This window comes from Triticum dicoccoides, chromosome 4A (genome assembly GCF_002162155.2).
Source record: "Triticum dicoccoides isolate Atlit2015 ecotype Zavitan chromosome 4A, WEW_v2.0, whole genome shotgun sequence".
NCBI lineage: Eukaryota > Viridiplantae > Streptophyta > Magnoliopsida > Poales > Poaceae > Triticum > Triticum dicoccoides.
Genome location: NC_041386.1, coordinates 613,760,432 through 613,776,639, shown reverse-complemented (window position 1 = coordinate 613,776,639; position 16,208 = coordinate 613,760,432). Strand labels below are relative to the sequence as shown.

The 16,208-nt window shown below is 46.8% G+C and overlaps 2 protein-coding genes across 2 annotated transcripts in view; both read left to right on the top strand.

Annotated features, from left to right (window-relative positions):
• Positions 1–1,022: 1,022 nt before the first annotated feature.
• Positions 1,023–3,965, top strand: LOC119287346 (pentatricopeptide repeat-containing protein At2g35030, mitochondrial-like). Its single transcript, XM_037566881.1, has 2 exons — positions 1,023–3,259; positions 3,342–3,965. Exon 1 carries the CDS (start codon positions 1,036–1,038, stop codon positions 2,569–2,571), a length of 1,536 nt encoding a protein of 511 aa, XP_037422778.1. The 5' UTR covers positions 1,023–1,035; the 3' UTR covers positions 2,572–3,259; positions 3,342–3,965.
• A 737-nt stretch (positions 3,966–4,702) lies between these two features.
• The window catches only part of LOC119283821 (pentatricopeptide repeat-containing protein At2g35030, mitochondrial-like), a 36,261-nt gene continuing 24,755 nt past the window's right edge, over positions 4,703–16,208 (top strand). The window contains exon 1 of the mRNA XM_037563213.1: positions 4,703–5,199. Within this exon, the coding sequence (XP_037419110.1) occupies positions 4,749–5,199 (451 nt within the window). The 5' untranslated portion in view covers positions 4,703–4,748. The remainder of the gene's footprint in view (positions 5,200–16,208) is intronic.

Genomic DNA, 16,208 nt, shown 5'->3' with positions numbered 1-16,208 from the left:
AACACCTGAAAGACAAAGCTGCCAGTAAGCTCACTTTATGGCCCGGGAAGCGTGTTGCTTCCGCTGGTCGTGCTATTTTGGTCGAAGCGGTCCTCACTACAATCCCCATCAATCACATGACGCTGCTTGAGTTTCCTGCCGAGATCTGGGAATATATTGACAAGCTCTGTTGTGCCTACCTTTGGGTTGGTTGTGACAAGGTGTCAAGAGGCAAATGTAACATGAATTGGGAATGAGTGTGTAATCCTAAACTTCTCGGTGGCCTCGGTATCCTCAATCTTGAGAAGTTTGCTTTCGCCCTTATGCTGCAATGGCTTTGGTTTGCTTCGACTGAGCCAACAAAACCATGGATTGGGCTTGGATCACCCTGCAACGAGCGGGACAAGGATCTTTTTGTTGGTGCCACGCCCGTATCCATTGGTAATGGCGCGGCCGCCTTTTTATAAGAGTTCTCCTGGCTCCATGGTTTGCGACCCAAAGACATCACCCTTAAGATTTTTGACTGCTCCAAAAAGAAGAATTCCCTAGTTCAAAAGGCGTCGGCTAGTTCAATATGTGTGTTGGCCATGCGGACACCGATGCTACAACTGACAACGTACGATGCTTCAATCAGCGACGCGAGGTGCTAAAACCAAGATCCATCAATGCTGCAATCAGACCATTCCGACACGTGATGCTACAACCGGTGAGACGACAAGATGCAACAGCCAAGCGACATGCTTCAAGCTGGCTGTGGCTACTGCGAGTGTGGCGAGCCAAGGAACATGCTGCACCAACACAGCCGGACGAGGGCGCACAAGCACAGCATGGGAAGGGCTTCGCGGTGCGAGGCACGCGAGAGGAGGAGAAGAGTGGATGAGGGAGTGATGCTGATCCAACAGCTGGGTGCGAGACCATCTAACGGCCCACGAGGGAACCGATCCGACGCTCCTGCCGGTCGACCGGCGCTGAGCGTTGGCCATTTTTCTAAACGTGCATAAAATTCCGGTGTCATCTGCAAAACAAACCGTCGCCATTAGAGGTTCGCCTTACAGCATGATCCTCGGTCGCGTCTTCCAGCCGCTTCGCCGGCGGCGCCGGCCGCCGCTCCTCCAGACCACATTCCTCCGCCTCCACGGCGCCCTGGCAAACCACCCCAGCCCGTACACAGCCCTTCCCGCCCACCGCGGCCGCCGCTCTGCCCGCGCGGTGTTCGACGAAACGCCGCACGAGGACGCCGTCGCCTACGCCAACCTGATCGAACTCCACCTGAGCTGCGGAGACCTCCCGCGCGCGGAGGCGCTCTTCCGCGCGGCGCCCACGGCCGCCCGCGGCCTCCGTCTCGACACCGTGATGCTTGACGGGTACTACAAGGCCGGCCGCGTCGACCACGCCCGCAGGCTGTTCGACGGAATGGCGGTCAAGAGCGTCGGCGCGTGGACCCGCATGGTCTCAGGGTACTGCCGCGCCGGGCGCGTCGACGAGGCGCGCCGTCTGTTTGAGGTGATGCCGGCCCGCGACGTCGTCTCGTGGACGGCGATGTTGCAGGGGTACGTGCGCAGCGGGATGATGAGGGAGGCGCGCAGGCTGTTCGACGCGATGCCGGCCCGCGACTTCGTCTCATGGACGGCGATGTTACAGGGGTACGTGCGCAGCGGGATGCTGAGGGAGGCGAGGGAGCTGTTCGACCAGATGCCGGAGAGGAACGTGGTCACATGGACGGTCATGGTTAGGGCCTATGCCGACCATGGCCACTTTCAGGAAGCCATGGAGCTGTTCGACAGGATGCCTCAGAGGAACGTGTATTCCTGGAACATAATGATCTCTGGTTTCTTCCGTGCTGGGAACGTGGACGAGGCGGTTCGGCTGTTCGAGAGGATGCCAGATAGGAATGCTGTTTCTTGGACAACGATGGTCACAGGCTTAGCGCAGAACGGCCGTGTTTCGATGGCACGAGAGTTCTTTGACAGAATGCCGGAAAACAGGGACGCCACGGCATGGAATGCGATGATCACTGCTTATGCCAACGCTGGCCAGATGTACAAGGCTCAGAGATTGTTCCATTCTATGCCCGCAAAGGACCTGGTGAGCTGGAATGCCATAATCCATGGCTATGCCAATAACAAGCACAAGAGCGAGGTCATGCGTTTATTTCTTCTCATGCTCGGGTCAGCAGTATCCCCTGACAGATTTACATTGATCAGTGTCTTGCTTACATCCGAGAGCACAGTTGAAGTTGGGCAAATCCATGGCTTGGCTACCACACGAGGTCTCCTGTCAGACACCTCCTTAGGAAACGCTCTGCTCACCAGGTATTCAAGGAGCGGTGACCTGCACTCTGCCTGGCAAGTTTTCAACATGTTACATGAGAAGGATCCCATCACATGGACATTGATGATGCGGGCCTTCGCCAACCATGGCTGTGCCTCCTACGCACTGCAGGCCTTTGCTCAGATGTTGCAACATGGATACAAGCCCAGCTCGACCATCTTCATCGCCGGTCTCGTCGATGAAGGCCATGCCTCCAGGGTGCATTGCCGCCTAAGCGTCCAAGTTGGGAACAGTGGTGGGGGGAGCTCTTCCAAAGTCTGACGGTCCCTCTGGTTCAGGTTTGGGAGGCTACTACATGGTAGGTGCGTATAAGGCCATGAAGGGGAGCCAGGTGTGGAGGACACCCGGGGTTATCCAGATAATGTTGGATGCAAAGGACCCGCACTCTCTTCTCAAGGATAAGATGCATCCGCAGCGGGAAGCGATATACGAGATGCTAGACAACACGCCTGTCCCCTAGATGATGAAGTAGGATTGTAACAGTGTGAGCTGGTCGATGCAGTTGCAAGCTTGCATCAGCTGATTGATCTCTTTGATTTTTTAGGGTAATTGATCTCTTTGATGAACAAGCCTATTTCATCCCGCACACAATGCTTTGACACACAGTACAGAATACTCCCTCCATTCCCAAATATAAGTCGTTGTACTGCCCCAACGACTTATATTTAGGAACAGAGGTAATATATGAGATGCTGGACGACGCGCTTGTCCCTCCGGTGAAAGTGAATTTGATAAAATACCATATTCTACTTTCCTCGCGGAAAAGAGGAACGCCAACCTGTGTTCATGACTGTCTTCCAGAAATTGTTACTGTTGTATGTAAAATAGTGAAAGATGGTCCATTGGCAGTAGAAGAAGTTGTTGCTGCTTCTCACTGTACACCACCAACAAAGGCTACCCACCACAAGTGTGGCAACATTACAAGCCATCGCAGGGCCTGTGAATGAAGGTAATAAATCGCCATCTTTTTACTCCATTGATTGAATCTTATTTTTAATCTTCCTAAGGAATGCAAGTGCTTATATTTGCAGGCAAATAGCTTTGGCAATTCAAGAAGGGCGACGTATCCAGTGAAAACTAACATTCAGCGCAAATCTGAAAGCTTCCAGATTTATTACCTGGATGGCAGAGATCAATAGTGGAATTACCAACAAGTCACTTAAGCACTGTTTTACACATACCCCCTTATCTTAGCATCGGCAACTCGGGGCCAGCAGCAGCTGCCCCCGATGTGACAGCAACTTGGTAGCCGCGACGCTACCCCCGTGCGATGGAGGTTCAGCGGCCGTGGTGCTGCTCTCATGCGACGGTGGTTGGCGGTTGGGGTGCTGCCCATCGCCATGGCGACTCAGCGGCCGCAACTATACTCTGAATTTTGAAGCTCCATCTGAATGCTGCAATGTTTTCTGCTGTTGAAGCTTCAGGCAGGCAATCGAAGCTTGATTATGTAGTCTCGTTTCTCATGCGGGCAGTCTGTAATCTTTGGATCTATGATCCTGAGAAACATTTGAAATGTTATCAAGCAAATCAGTGCGTGGATTTACTATTCTCTTTATCTTGACTCGACGACGTGATTCAGTTGCATAAATCTGACGAGCTGAGCCATTTTCCTCTACCGGAAGTGATGTTTACGGGGCATGTTTGCTGATTCATTTGCTGAGCTGATTTATTTTACATCCTTGATTGGACAAAATAGCACTACATCTGTAACCACTCAATGTGAATCATCTTGTATCCTTGAAAGCTCCCTTGTACAGAATCCAGGCAAAGCTTTGTTCTACTGAACATGCAATTCTGAAAATTGTTACACCGAGACATTGCTCTTGGTGATTTCACACGGCCAGTGTTCTGAAATCCTTGCTAGGTTCTAAAGCCGCATTATATGCAGTATTTTTTTTAATTTATTTGTTGAATTTTCTCTCCTGATATATTTGGTTTCATTCAGGAAAACTTGTGAAGGAGCAGCTGCATAAAGGCTTGGAATGTGTTCTATCACACCACCACAAAAGCAAACAAATATAAGACGTTTTAGGTAGCAAGTGTTCAGTGCGGAAATCCATTTTGGCTCTAGGGAGCACATGCTCCTTCGTGCCAAAAATGGATTTTACAAATGTCAATTTTTTTTGAAAAAAAAAATAGATGTGTGTGTTGTCACGTCTGAATGGTACATGCAAATTTCCAGAGGAAAGACTTAAGCATTTTGATCCTGTGCAAGAAAAAAAAGTCAAATCTCAAATGTTACACTTGATTTTGTTTTTTCACCGTCGAAGCACTGGTATCCCATACGACACGAAAATTGTCAAGCACGCTTGCTACACTAATATGAACATCTACAATTTTTCTTTTCAGAATCTTTTAAATTTATTTACTACTCCCTCCATTCCTAAATATATGACCTTTTGGAAGTTCAATCTATACTGCCAAAACGTCTTATATTTATGAACAGAGGTAGTATTTATTTTGATTTACTCTGTTGCACGAACATGTTGATTCTGAGCAGAAAATCGAGCCGTTGCCACTCTCACTTACTTTTCTCCCGTCAGACGGCGGAGCCGAGCATGTCCCGCGCCTTTCCTCGCCGGCGCCGGCGGCTTCTCCCCCGTCCCCCGCTCCACACCGTCTTTTCCCGCCTCCATGGCGCCCTGGCGAACCGTGCCGACCAGTATCCACGAGCCCCCGCCCGCCGCGACCTCCGCACTGCCGATGACCAGGCCCGCGCGGCGCTCGACGAAAGGCCGCGCCGGGACGCCGTCGCCTACGCCGCCACGGTCGACCTCCACCCGAGGTCCGGCGACCTCCCGCGCGCGGAGGCGCTCTTCCGCGCGGCGCCCGCGTCCGCCCGCGGTCCCCACCCTGACACCCTGATGCTCGACTGGTACGCCAAGGCAGGCAACCGAAGCTTTGATTTTGTAGTCTCATTTCGTTTCTCATGCAGGCAGCCTGTAATCTTTGGATCTATGATCCTGAGAAACATTTGAAATGTTATCAAGCAAATCAGTGCATGGATTTTTGTATTCTCTTTATCTTGACTCGGCGATGTGATTCAGTTGCATAAATCCGACGAGCTGAGCTATTTCCCTCTACTGAAAGTGATGTGTCACGGGGCATGTTTGCTTGCATACTTTTGCTGGGTTGATTTTTTTTACATCCTTGATTGGACAGAATAGTACAGTAGGTATTTGGAAGCTCTGTCCAACATTATGTTTGCCGAGCTGGACTAGTGAGCTCTTTTCTTTTCCTCTGAAGAAGTCACAGCCACTCAATGTGAATCATCTTGTATCCTTGAAAGCTGCCTCTGTTGTACAGAATCTAGGCAAAGCTTTGTTCTACTCCCTCCGTTCCTAAATATTTGTCTTTTACGGATTTCAAATGGTATATAGATATATTTTAGAGTATAGATTCACTCATTTTGCTCCGTATGTAGTCAGTTGTTGAAATCTCTAGAAAGACAAATATTTAGAAACTAGAAAGACAAATATTTAGGATACAAGATTCACTCATTTTGCTCCGTATGTAGTCAATGTTGGAATCTCTAAAAAGACTTATATTTAGGAACGGAGGGAGTAGAAAAAAGGAACGCCAACCTGTGTTCATGAGTTTCTTTAGCTACTGAACTCCTGAACCTCAAGAAATTTGGAACTGTCTTCCAGAATTTGTTGATGGCTATCTCTAGTGGCTCTAGATCTTTACTGTCTTGCATATTGAATGGTGGGGGTGCAATGCCATGAAACTTGCTGATGGTAAGAAGTTTCTCGACACTCTTAAAAATATATACACCATCCGTATCCTCCAATTATCCATTTGGGGAGGCATGCTTGGTGCTGGAAACACTTTTGGTGAATGGAGGTGCTGGAGACCTCACTGTGCTTTGTTGGCAATCAATGAATTCACAGACAAAGCATGAGAAAGTCTATCTCATTATCCACACACACCCTAACAATTTACCTTTTCTCATCGGAGAGGTTTAGGGCTGCTTAACAAGGAGAGATAGAGCCACTGACATGTAGGTCCAAGAGTGGAAACCACCAGTGAAGAAGACTCGCATGGGTAACGAGAATAAGATTCAAAATGTGTAATTGGCCCTGTCCAATCAATGGAGTTAAAAAGAAGGCACTCAAACCTCTCTATCAGTTACTGTTGTATGTAATTTCACTAGTATTTGTGATGTGGTGTTCACAACAAAAGGAAGAGTAAGAAGAAATCAGTGAAAGATGGCCGATTGGCAATAGAAGAAGTGAAAGTGCGTTATATCGACTAGAGGGGGGGTGAATAGGCGATTTTTATGAAAGTCTTCAAAACGTGGAAGTTATGAAGACAAACAGCAGAGATATGCCTATTACTATGCAGCGGAAGGTAGACTACACTAGGCAAGCCATGGTCAAGTATCAACAGAGTGAAAGCACAGTGACAAAATAGCTGCAGTGTAATAAGGATCAGGTAGGAAGATATTATGAAGCCAAACAGATCATACACTCACGTTGTGAAGACAAAAGATAGAACAGACATGCAATGACTTCACAATGAGTAATCAGTAAGTAAAAGGAAGTGAAGATGAAACCAGTGACTCGTTGAAGACAATGATGTGTTGGACCAGTTCCAGTTGCTGTGACAACTGTACGTCTGGTTGGAGCGGCTAGGTATTTAAACCTTAGGACACACAGTCCCGGACACCCAGTCCTGAACACGCAGCTCAGGACACCTAGTCCTCACCGTATTCTCCTTGAGCTAAGGTCACATAGACCTCGCCCAATCACTCTGGTAAGTCTTCAAGGTAGACTCCCAAACCTTCACAGACTTCGTTCACCGGCAATCCACAATGTCTCTTGGATGCTCAGAACGCGACGCCTAACCGGCTGGAGGATGCACAGTCCTCAAGTGTAATAAGTCTTCAGATCACACAAACAAGAAGACTTAAGTGATGCCCATTTCTCTCTGGCTCTGGGTGGTTAGGGCTTTATCCTTACAAGGAATTCTCTCTCAATGGCTTCGAGGTGGGTTGCTCTCAAACGACAAAAGCCGTACTTTCAATCTGAGCAGCCAACCGTTTATGGTTGTAGGGGGTGGGCTATTTATAGCCACTTGGCAACCCGACCTGATTTGTCCGAAATGACCCTGGGTCACTAAGGAACTGACACGTGTCTCAACGGTCATATTTCAAACTCACACGGCAACTTTACTTGGGCTACAAGCAAAGCTGACTTGTCCGACTCTGGACAAGATTCGCTCTCATTGTCTTCACTCGAAGACATAAGTTTTTGGTTTAGGCATCACTTCAGTCATTCTGACTGGTTCTCTTAGACCCCACTTAACAGTACGGTGGTTCCTATGACTCAACACAAAAGAAAAAGACCTACGAAAGATCTAAGTCTTCGAGCTCCATAGGCTTCATATCGTGTCTTCTCTTGTCATAGTCTTCAATGAGAATATCTTCATATACCACCTTTGACTTCAATGTCTTCATACATTTTAGGGGTCATCTCTGGTAGTAAAACCGAATCAATGAGGGACTTCTACCTGTGTTATCCTGTAATTCTCACAAACACATTAGTCCCTCAACTAGGTTTGTCGTCAATACTCCAAAACCAACTAGGGGTGGCACTAGATGCACTTACAATCTCCCCCTTTTTGGTGATTGATGACAAACTAGTTGAAGTTTTCAACGGGGAATATAATCTGTGAATTTGTAAAGGATAAGGAATTGTCTTCATAAGTTGCAAGGGCTCCCCCTGAAGATGTGCATATAAGTTAGTTTGCTTTTGGAATGCAAATGCACATGGCAGGTTGTACTTGTGGAGATCCACTTCAGCTTATGATGACAATCCACTATGCATGTGAAAGTATATGAAGATAATGACATGCATAATAGAAAATGGACGTCTGCAGAATGAGCTAAGTGCGGAATTTATCGTCGCACATGCGGAATTTATCTTCGCAAAACAAGGTGGCCAACAAGTAGCAGACGACCATCTGGTTTAAGTGTTACAACTCATAAGAACCAAATGTAGCAAAAACGAGAGTTGTAAGCACAACGCCCATATGAACCCGCTTGAAGACTATCAATCTCATATGCTTCTCCCCCTTTTGTCAGTAATGACCAAAAAGGTTTGAAGACATAGAGCCTCTACTCGTTCCCATGAGGAGTAGATGAAGTAGCAGGGTTGTTGGTGTTGTTTGGCGGTGCAGAAGAGCTTGGAGGTGCTAAAGGATATGGCGGTGAAGTAGCATCGTCTTCTTCCTCAATAATTCTGGCAGTTACTGTGGCAGCAGAGGAAGAGAACTCAGAGTCTTCAAGGGATGGAGTTCCTAGCAGCACAGCCCTTCGAGGAGGTGTGGAGTCAAACTTGAATCTCTCATTGAAGCCATCCTCTTGAAGTTCAGCTTCAGAAAGCATCATCGTTAGCCCTTTCCATGTGCAACGACAGGTTTCATGGGCAACGAACGCATTCTTGGTGGCAAGATTTCGAGTGCGATTGACATCCACCAAAAGGCTTTTCATCTGACGCTTCAGCCAATCATGATGCCTATCTTGTTTCTGATGTAGAGCCACAAGAAGCTCTCGGTTGTTGAGAACACGAGTGCGCTTCTTGGGTCTTGGAGCAGTGGCACTGTCAGTGGCTTCAGTTGAAGCAGGGTGTGGTGCACGTGTAGTGCCAGCCAAAGGATACACCCGAGAAACTGCTTCAACGCCTTCATCGTTCTGAGTAAAACTCTGATGTTCTGCATTCTGAAGACTTAGAGGTTGCTTGGCAGGCTCAGAATATATGGCTTCAGTTGACATGTCCACGTCAGGCAAGAAGATCCGATGGTTGCGGGCTGAGGGCTGATACTTGATGGCGGAGTGTAGCTTGATCAGCCGCATGACCCAAGGGGCGTAGAACTTCAAACCAAACAGATCCATGCCTGATGCAGCAAGTTGGCGTATGAAGAAGTCCCGTGCATTGAAGCATTTGCCATGAAGTATATAGAAGACCAAAGTCTTCATTGCACCCTGAAGCTTGGCATTTGGAGAGTGCCCTTTGATAGGCCAGAGAGTTCGCCTGATGATGTGATAGATGGTTCTGGGCAGGTACTCAAGGTCTTCAACGAAGAACTCTATGGGATACGCAGCATCTGGGGGCATTGGCTTCATCATGCTGAGCATTTGACTCATATTGGGTTCTGGCCGCTGAAAGATGCTCTTAATAGCTTCAGTATGCAGCTGACAGCCTTGCTCGAAGAGATCGCCAGGAGTGGGCAAGCCAGTGAGCTCAATGATGTCAAATGCATTGGCTTCGTGATGAACGTTGCCAGTCATCCACTCCAGGACCCAAGTCTTCGGATCTCTGCTATACCCTTTGATGTGAAGTGTGGCATAGAATTGTAGCAGTAGCTCTTCATTCCAATGCTCTTCATCAGTGACAAACTGCAGCAGACCCACTTGCTTGAAGCAATCCAACGCTTCTTCTAGACAGGGCAGACCAGCTATAGCTTCAACGTCAAGGCGCTTGTGTGGGAAGATGCGACCTTGGTTGTAAAGAATGCAAGAGTAATAGCTTCGCTGAGGATAGCTCCAGAACCGATCAGATGATATCCTTTCCCTTGAGTAGGGGTTCCTGGAGCTATCGAAGAACGTGTTGTCTGCCCTGAAGCCATTGATGTTGAAGGAGCCAGGTGCTGATGCAGGACCTGGAAACCTTGGGAGTCTTGGGATTGGCTTCTGGACCTAAGGCCTGTGCTCAACATGATAGTTGAATTGGGGACCGGCAGCAGACTCAGAAACAGAAGTGGCAGGATCACTGGCTTCGCTGTCTTCTGAAGCTTTTGCTGGGGAGGGCTCCACATTAGCTTCATTTGTGGTTGTGGCAGCCTCAAGATTTTCATCCTCCTCTTGACTAGCTGGAGGGTCGGCCACAGGCACATTCTCCTGGAGAACTGCTTCTTGGTGGAACAAGAGAGTGGGATCTTGTGGTACTTCTTCTTCTGCGGCTGTTGCAGCCGGAATGTCTTCAGCAGAGACTTGAGGCCTTGGACCTTTGTGAAGCCTGCGGAACGCAAACGACGCCTGTGGAGTTGGAGTGGGCTAGGCCTCATAGTCTTCTTCCTCTTGTGGGCGATCCACCCATGAGGCATCCTGTGCAATTGGCGTCGGTGGACGACCAATGCTGATGAGTTCGCTGTTTTCAAACTGAGGAAGGACTGCATCATCTTCTACATTGTCATGATGACCAATGTCTTCAGCAACGATGGGATCAGCTGCTGGAATGTCTTCAGCTTCAGGAGCCTCTGTAGAAGCAGGCTCATGAACTGTCAGTTGACGTTCTGCGTCAGGATGAACCATAGAGATGGGTTCAACTATCAAGGGCTCTGTGGGAGCAGCCCGAGATTTCTTGGTCTTTCTCTTTTTCTTGGTGGGGTCAGTAGGAGAGGCTTCAGAGTGCTTCCTCTTCCTGGCTTCAGCCTCAGCAGTTCTTGTCTTCTTGAGCTCTGAAGCTGTTGACCAACTCTTTGGCTTCGAGCCAGTCATTCTTGTTGGGAAGACAATCGGAACTGCTTCTTGCCTTGGTGCATCAGATTCAAACTTTAACTTGAAAGGCTTCAAGATGTTCAAAGGCTTCAAAGGCTTTCTCTTCCTGGACCAACAGGAACTGGCTTCAGGAGAATTTATGTGATGCTTTAAGAATTCTGCAAATGAATGCAGACTATGAGAACCAAAGGATTCTCCCGCGGACATGTACCTGTGACAACATTAAGGTGCGAGGGAAGGGGAAGATGTCATATGCATTCTCAGAAGATTTTGAAGATAAATCGGTTTAGAAGACATTGACCTCATCGTGCGAAGACATTCACTCATAGATGAGAAGTTGGTTCCAGATTTGTACAAATCCACAGATCAGTACAAGTGAGGAATCTAACTACTTTGTGAAGCACAAGTGAATATACTAGGCATGTTATGAGATGCAATATGAGAGAGATCTAGCTTGTGTGAACAGAAACTGTTTGTGGTAGAAAGTGACAGATCAATAGGATCAATGGTGCTGTAAAAAGGGAGTTTTATTTACCACACTGAGAACTGCTAGACGGAGTGGGAGATGAGGCCGAGCAGTTCACTCGTCCGTGCCCTAACTTGGCGACGGAGGAGACCTACGGCGACGGCGGAGAGGACGATGTCCGTGGTTGGCGTGAAGACGGCGTCGGAGAGGTTACGGCAGCGAAGCGCTTCGTCGCCGGCGTCGTCGAGAGCTAGCGGTGGCGCTAGGGTTCTTGCGAGGGTGGAAGAAGAGATAATTACCGCTGTGAGTGTGTATTTATAGGCACAGGGGCGACACTGTGCTATTACACAGGTGCCCCTGGCGATTCGCATCTGAGGAACACGTGGCTTGTATGCAGAATTTTGGGGTTTGTTCCACGTCCCACGCACGCCTGGATTGTCGGGTGGTCGTTCCTACTTCTCCGGATTTCATGTGGAGGAATGAGCATTGAAAACGGACTTAATGGTTGTCTTTGTATCTTCTGCTGACAAGGACACAGTGAAGACATTCGACAGTTTCAATAGAATGCATATGACTTGGAGAGATAGAGTTTGAGATAGAAAGCATAAAGATGTTGGGGTCCGATCACATTCACTTAGTTCAAAAGATTCAACACGAAGACATAGCTATAAGTGAATGCTGTAGAGGACAGAACACTAGCATATATATATGTATATATCTATAATCAACATAGTGAAGATAATCATGAAAATATGTTGAGTTCGAAGCCAAACCAAATGTGAAGACACTGCAAGGTAACGCCATGAGTGAAACACTTCAAAATAGAATGTTTGGTGGTGACGTTACCCACCGTATAGGAAGTATTAGACCCAGACACGGCGCTCAATTATCGTGGCGCTCCGAAGTCAAATTCCACATTAATGTATTCACACTTAGAATGTATGTCTTCATTGATTGAAGATATACTTCACTTCGTGTGTTGCACATCTAAGTCATCAATATGCATAAGGGTTAGGATGTGTGCCTGATCACAGGACATTTGAGGATTCCAGGATATTTAGCTCACACCGTAACTTGCAAAACCTCTTCTCATCCAAGGGCTTGGTGAAGATATCTGCCAATTGCTCTTCAGTGTTGACGTGTATGATATCAATGTCTTCCTTCACAACATGATCTCTGAGAAAGAGATGACGAATTTCAATGTGCTTTGTCTTCGAGTGCTGAACTGGGTTGTTAGCAATCTTGATGGCGCTTTCGTTGTCGCAGTAGAGTGGCACTTGCTTCAGATGGATGCCATAGTCCTTGAGTGTTTGCTTCATCCACAGAAGCTGAGCGCAGCAAGATCCAGCAGCAATGTATTCAGATTCAGCAGTGGAGAGAGATACACAGTTCTGCTTCTTTGAAGACCAACATACAAGTGATCGTCCCAGAAAGTGACATGTGCCTGATGTAGACTTGCGATCAACTTTGTCACCGGCATAATCAGCATCCGAGAATCCAACCAGATCAAACTCTGATCCCTTTGGATACCATAATCCTAGAGTTGGGGTGTGAGCCAAATATCGAAGAATTCGCTTCACAGCTAAGTGATGCGACTCCTTTGGTGCCGCTTGAAATCGAGCACACATGCAAACACTAAGCATAATATCTGGCTTAGATGCACATAGATAAAGTAAAGAACCAATTATGGAGCGTTATACCTTTTGATCAAACTCTTTACCATTATCGTCAGGACCCAGATGATGTTTGGCTGGCATTGGTGTTGTGAAGCCTTTGCAGTCTTGCATACCGAACTTCTTCAGGCAATCTTTGAGATACTTCTCTTGAGATATGAAGATGTCATTGCGTTGTTGCCGTATTTGAAGACCAAGGAAGAACTTCAGCTCCCCCATCATGGACATCTGATATTGCTCTTGCATCATATATCCAAACTCTTCACTGTACTTCTGATTGGTGCAGCCGAAGATAATGTCATCCACATATATTTGGCACACAAACAGTTCACCATCATATGTCTTCGTGAAAAGAGTGGGATCTAGGGAACCAGGTATGAAGCCTTTGCTCTTCAGGAAGCATTTGAGTGTGTCATACCAGGCCCGAGGGGCTTTTTTGAGGCCATACAGTGCCTTGTTGAGCTTGTATACCATGTCAGGATGTTTTAAATTTTCAAAGCCAGGTGGTTGTGCAACATACACTTCTTCTTCAATCTTGCCATTGAGAAAGGCACTCTTCACATCCATTTGATATAGAAGTATGTTATGATGATTTGCATAGGCCAGCAGTATGCGTATGGCTTCAAGTCTAGCCACAGGAGCAAATGTTTCATCGAAGTCAATGCCTTCCACTTGAGTATATCCTTGAGCAACGAGACGAGCTTTGTTTCTGACAACTTGACCATGCTCATCTTGCTTGTTGCGGTATATCCATTTGGTGCCTATTATGTTGTGCTTCCGTGGATCAGGATGCTTAACCAGTTCCCATACATTATTCAGCTCAAACTGTTGAAGCTCTTCTTGCATAGCTTGAATCCATTCAGGTTCCATGAAGGCTTCTTCAACTTTCTTGGGTTCTGATATTGAGACGAATGCGAAGTGCCCACAGAAATTTGCTAGCTGAGTTGCCCTTGAACGAGTGAGTGGACCAGGTGCATTTATGCTATCAATTATTCTTTCAATCTGCACTTCATTGGCAACGTGAGGATGTATAGGGCGAAGACTTTGCTCTTGCTGTTCATTGTCATTGTTTGAAGGAATGTCTTCAGGCTGAGCATTGTCTTCATGTTGATCAGGTGCTGAAATGATAAGTTCTTCTTCAGGATGAGCTTCAGAAGGTATAATTTCTCCAGTTCCCATTAGCTTGATTGATTCACTGGATGGAACTTCATCTAGCACACTTGGCAGCTGCTCTCTTTGTGAGCCGTTGGTCTCATCGAACCGCACATCCACTGTTTCAATCACTTTGTAATGAAAGAGACTGAAGACTCTGTAGGAGTGCGAATCCTTTCCATATCCAAGCATAAAACCCTCATGGGCTTTTGGTGCAAATTTTGAGGTGTGATGTGGGTCCTTGATCCAGCACCTTGCGCTAAATACTCTGAAGTAACCGACATTTGGCTTCTTACCAGTAAGGAGCTCATAAGATGTCTTGTTCAGTAGCTTGTGAAGATAAACACGATTGATTGTATGGCACACAGTATCAATGGCTTCGGGCCAGAATTTTCTTGGGGTCTTGTATTCATCTAGCATCGTTCTGGCCATCTCAATTAGTGTTCTATTCTTGCGTTCGACGACGCCATTCTGCTCTGGCGTGTACGGGGCAGAGAATTCATGTGTGATGCTCAAGGTATCAAGATATGTATCAAGGCCAGTGTTCTTGAATTTAGTGCCATTGTCACTTCTGATGTGCTTTATCTTGGCGCCAAAATTGTTCATAGCTCGATTGGCGAAGCGTCTGAAGACATCCTGCACTTCAGTCTTGTAAAGGATTATGTGCACCCAAGTATATCTAGAATAATCATCAACAATAACGAAGCCATAGAGGCAAGCAGTAGTAGTTAGAGTTGAGTAATGAGTGGGACCGAAAAGATCCATGTGAAGCAGTTCGAAGGGTTGAGTACTAATCATGATTGTCTTCGAGGGATGTTTGGCCCTCGTCATCTTCCCTGCTTCACAGGCACCGCATAAGTGGTCTTTCTTGAACTTGACGCCCTCGATGCCTATGACATGCTTCTTCTTCGAAAAGGGTGTGGAGGTTCCTCATGCCAGCATGTCCAAGCATTCGATGCTAGAGCCAGCATTCTGAAGCCTTTGCTAGAAGACATACTGCAAGCTGTGGCCCTGCTGAGAAATCTACCACATACAAATCATCTTTTCGATACCCTTCAAACACTAGAGACTTGTCAGATTCCATTAGTACAAGGCAACGATATTTTCCAAACATTACGATCATGTTCAAATCGCAAAGCATTGAGACAGACATTAAGTTGAAGCCAAGGGACTCAACAAGCATGACTTTATCCATGTGTTGATCCCTTGAGATTGCAATTCTACCTAGACCCAATACCTTACTTTTACCAGTGTCAGCAAATGTGATGTGGCTCTTGTCAGATGGACGTAAGGTTGAGTCCATAAGAAGACTTCTTTTGCCAGTCATGTGATTTGTACACCCACTATCAATAATCCATTCTAAAGACGTTGGTGTCGTACCCTACAGTGCAGTTAGGGGGATAGGCTTCACCAAGAGCATTGTGAAGCAAAAACATTTGACGAACCAGTGGGTTATGAAAGCTTAGATCCATGTTAGGACTAATAGGGAGAGTAGCAAGCGATTCAGGTACGAAGTACATAGTAAGACCATTTGGGCATTTGATCTTGCGCCCTACAAGATGTTTAAGGTCTCCAGCAATAGCGTCAGACGATTTTGGTTTTCTGCTGGAGACCTTTCCCTGCAAAAGAGAGTTAAGCCTTCTTAACCACCCACATATTCAAGGGTGGCTTAGAAGCAATAAGTTTAAGTGCAGCATCTGAGAATTTTGGCTTTGAAGCCTTAGAAACAGTCTTGCAGGTGGACAATAGTACTCATAAGAATAAGCAGAATAGTTCTTGGTCTTATGAACATGGCGGTTTGATGAACCGCTCTCATATTCATATGCCTGAGTATGGTTTCCCTGCAAAACATTTGCGTTAGTGCGACTTAGGTGAGTCCTCTGTTTGTATGAAGCCTTTGGACCGTATGAAGCCTTTGGTCTGAGGTTTGTCTTCTTCAAGTGAGGTGTCATGAAGACATTCACAGGAAGATTTTCCAGACACCTTTTCGGAACCCAGATCTTCTTCATAGGCGGTCCATTCCTGCAGTTAGTACCAATGTACCTGGCAAACACTTCACCATTCTGATTCTTAAACAGTACATAGTTTGCATCAAAGGATTCAT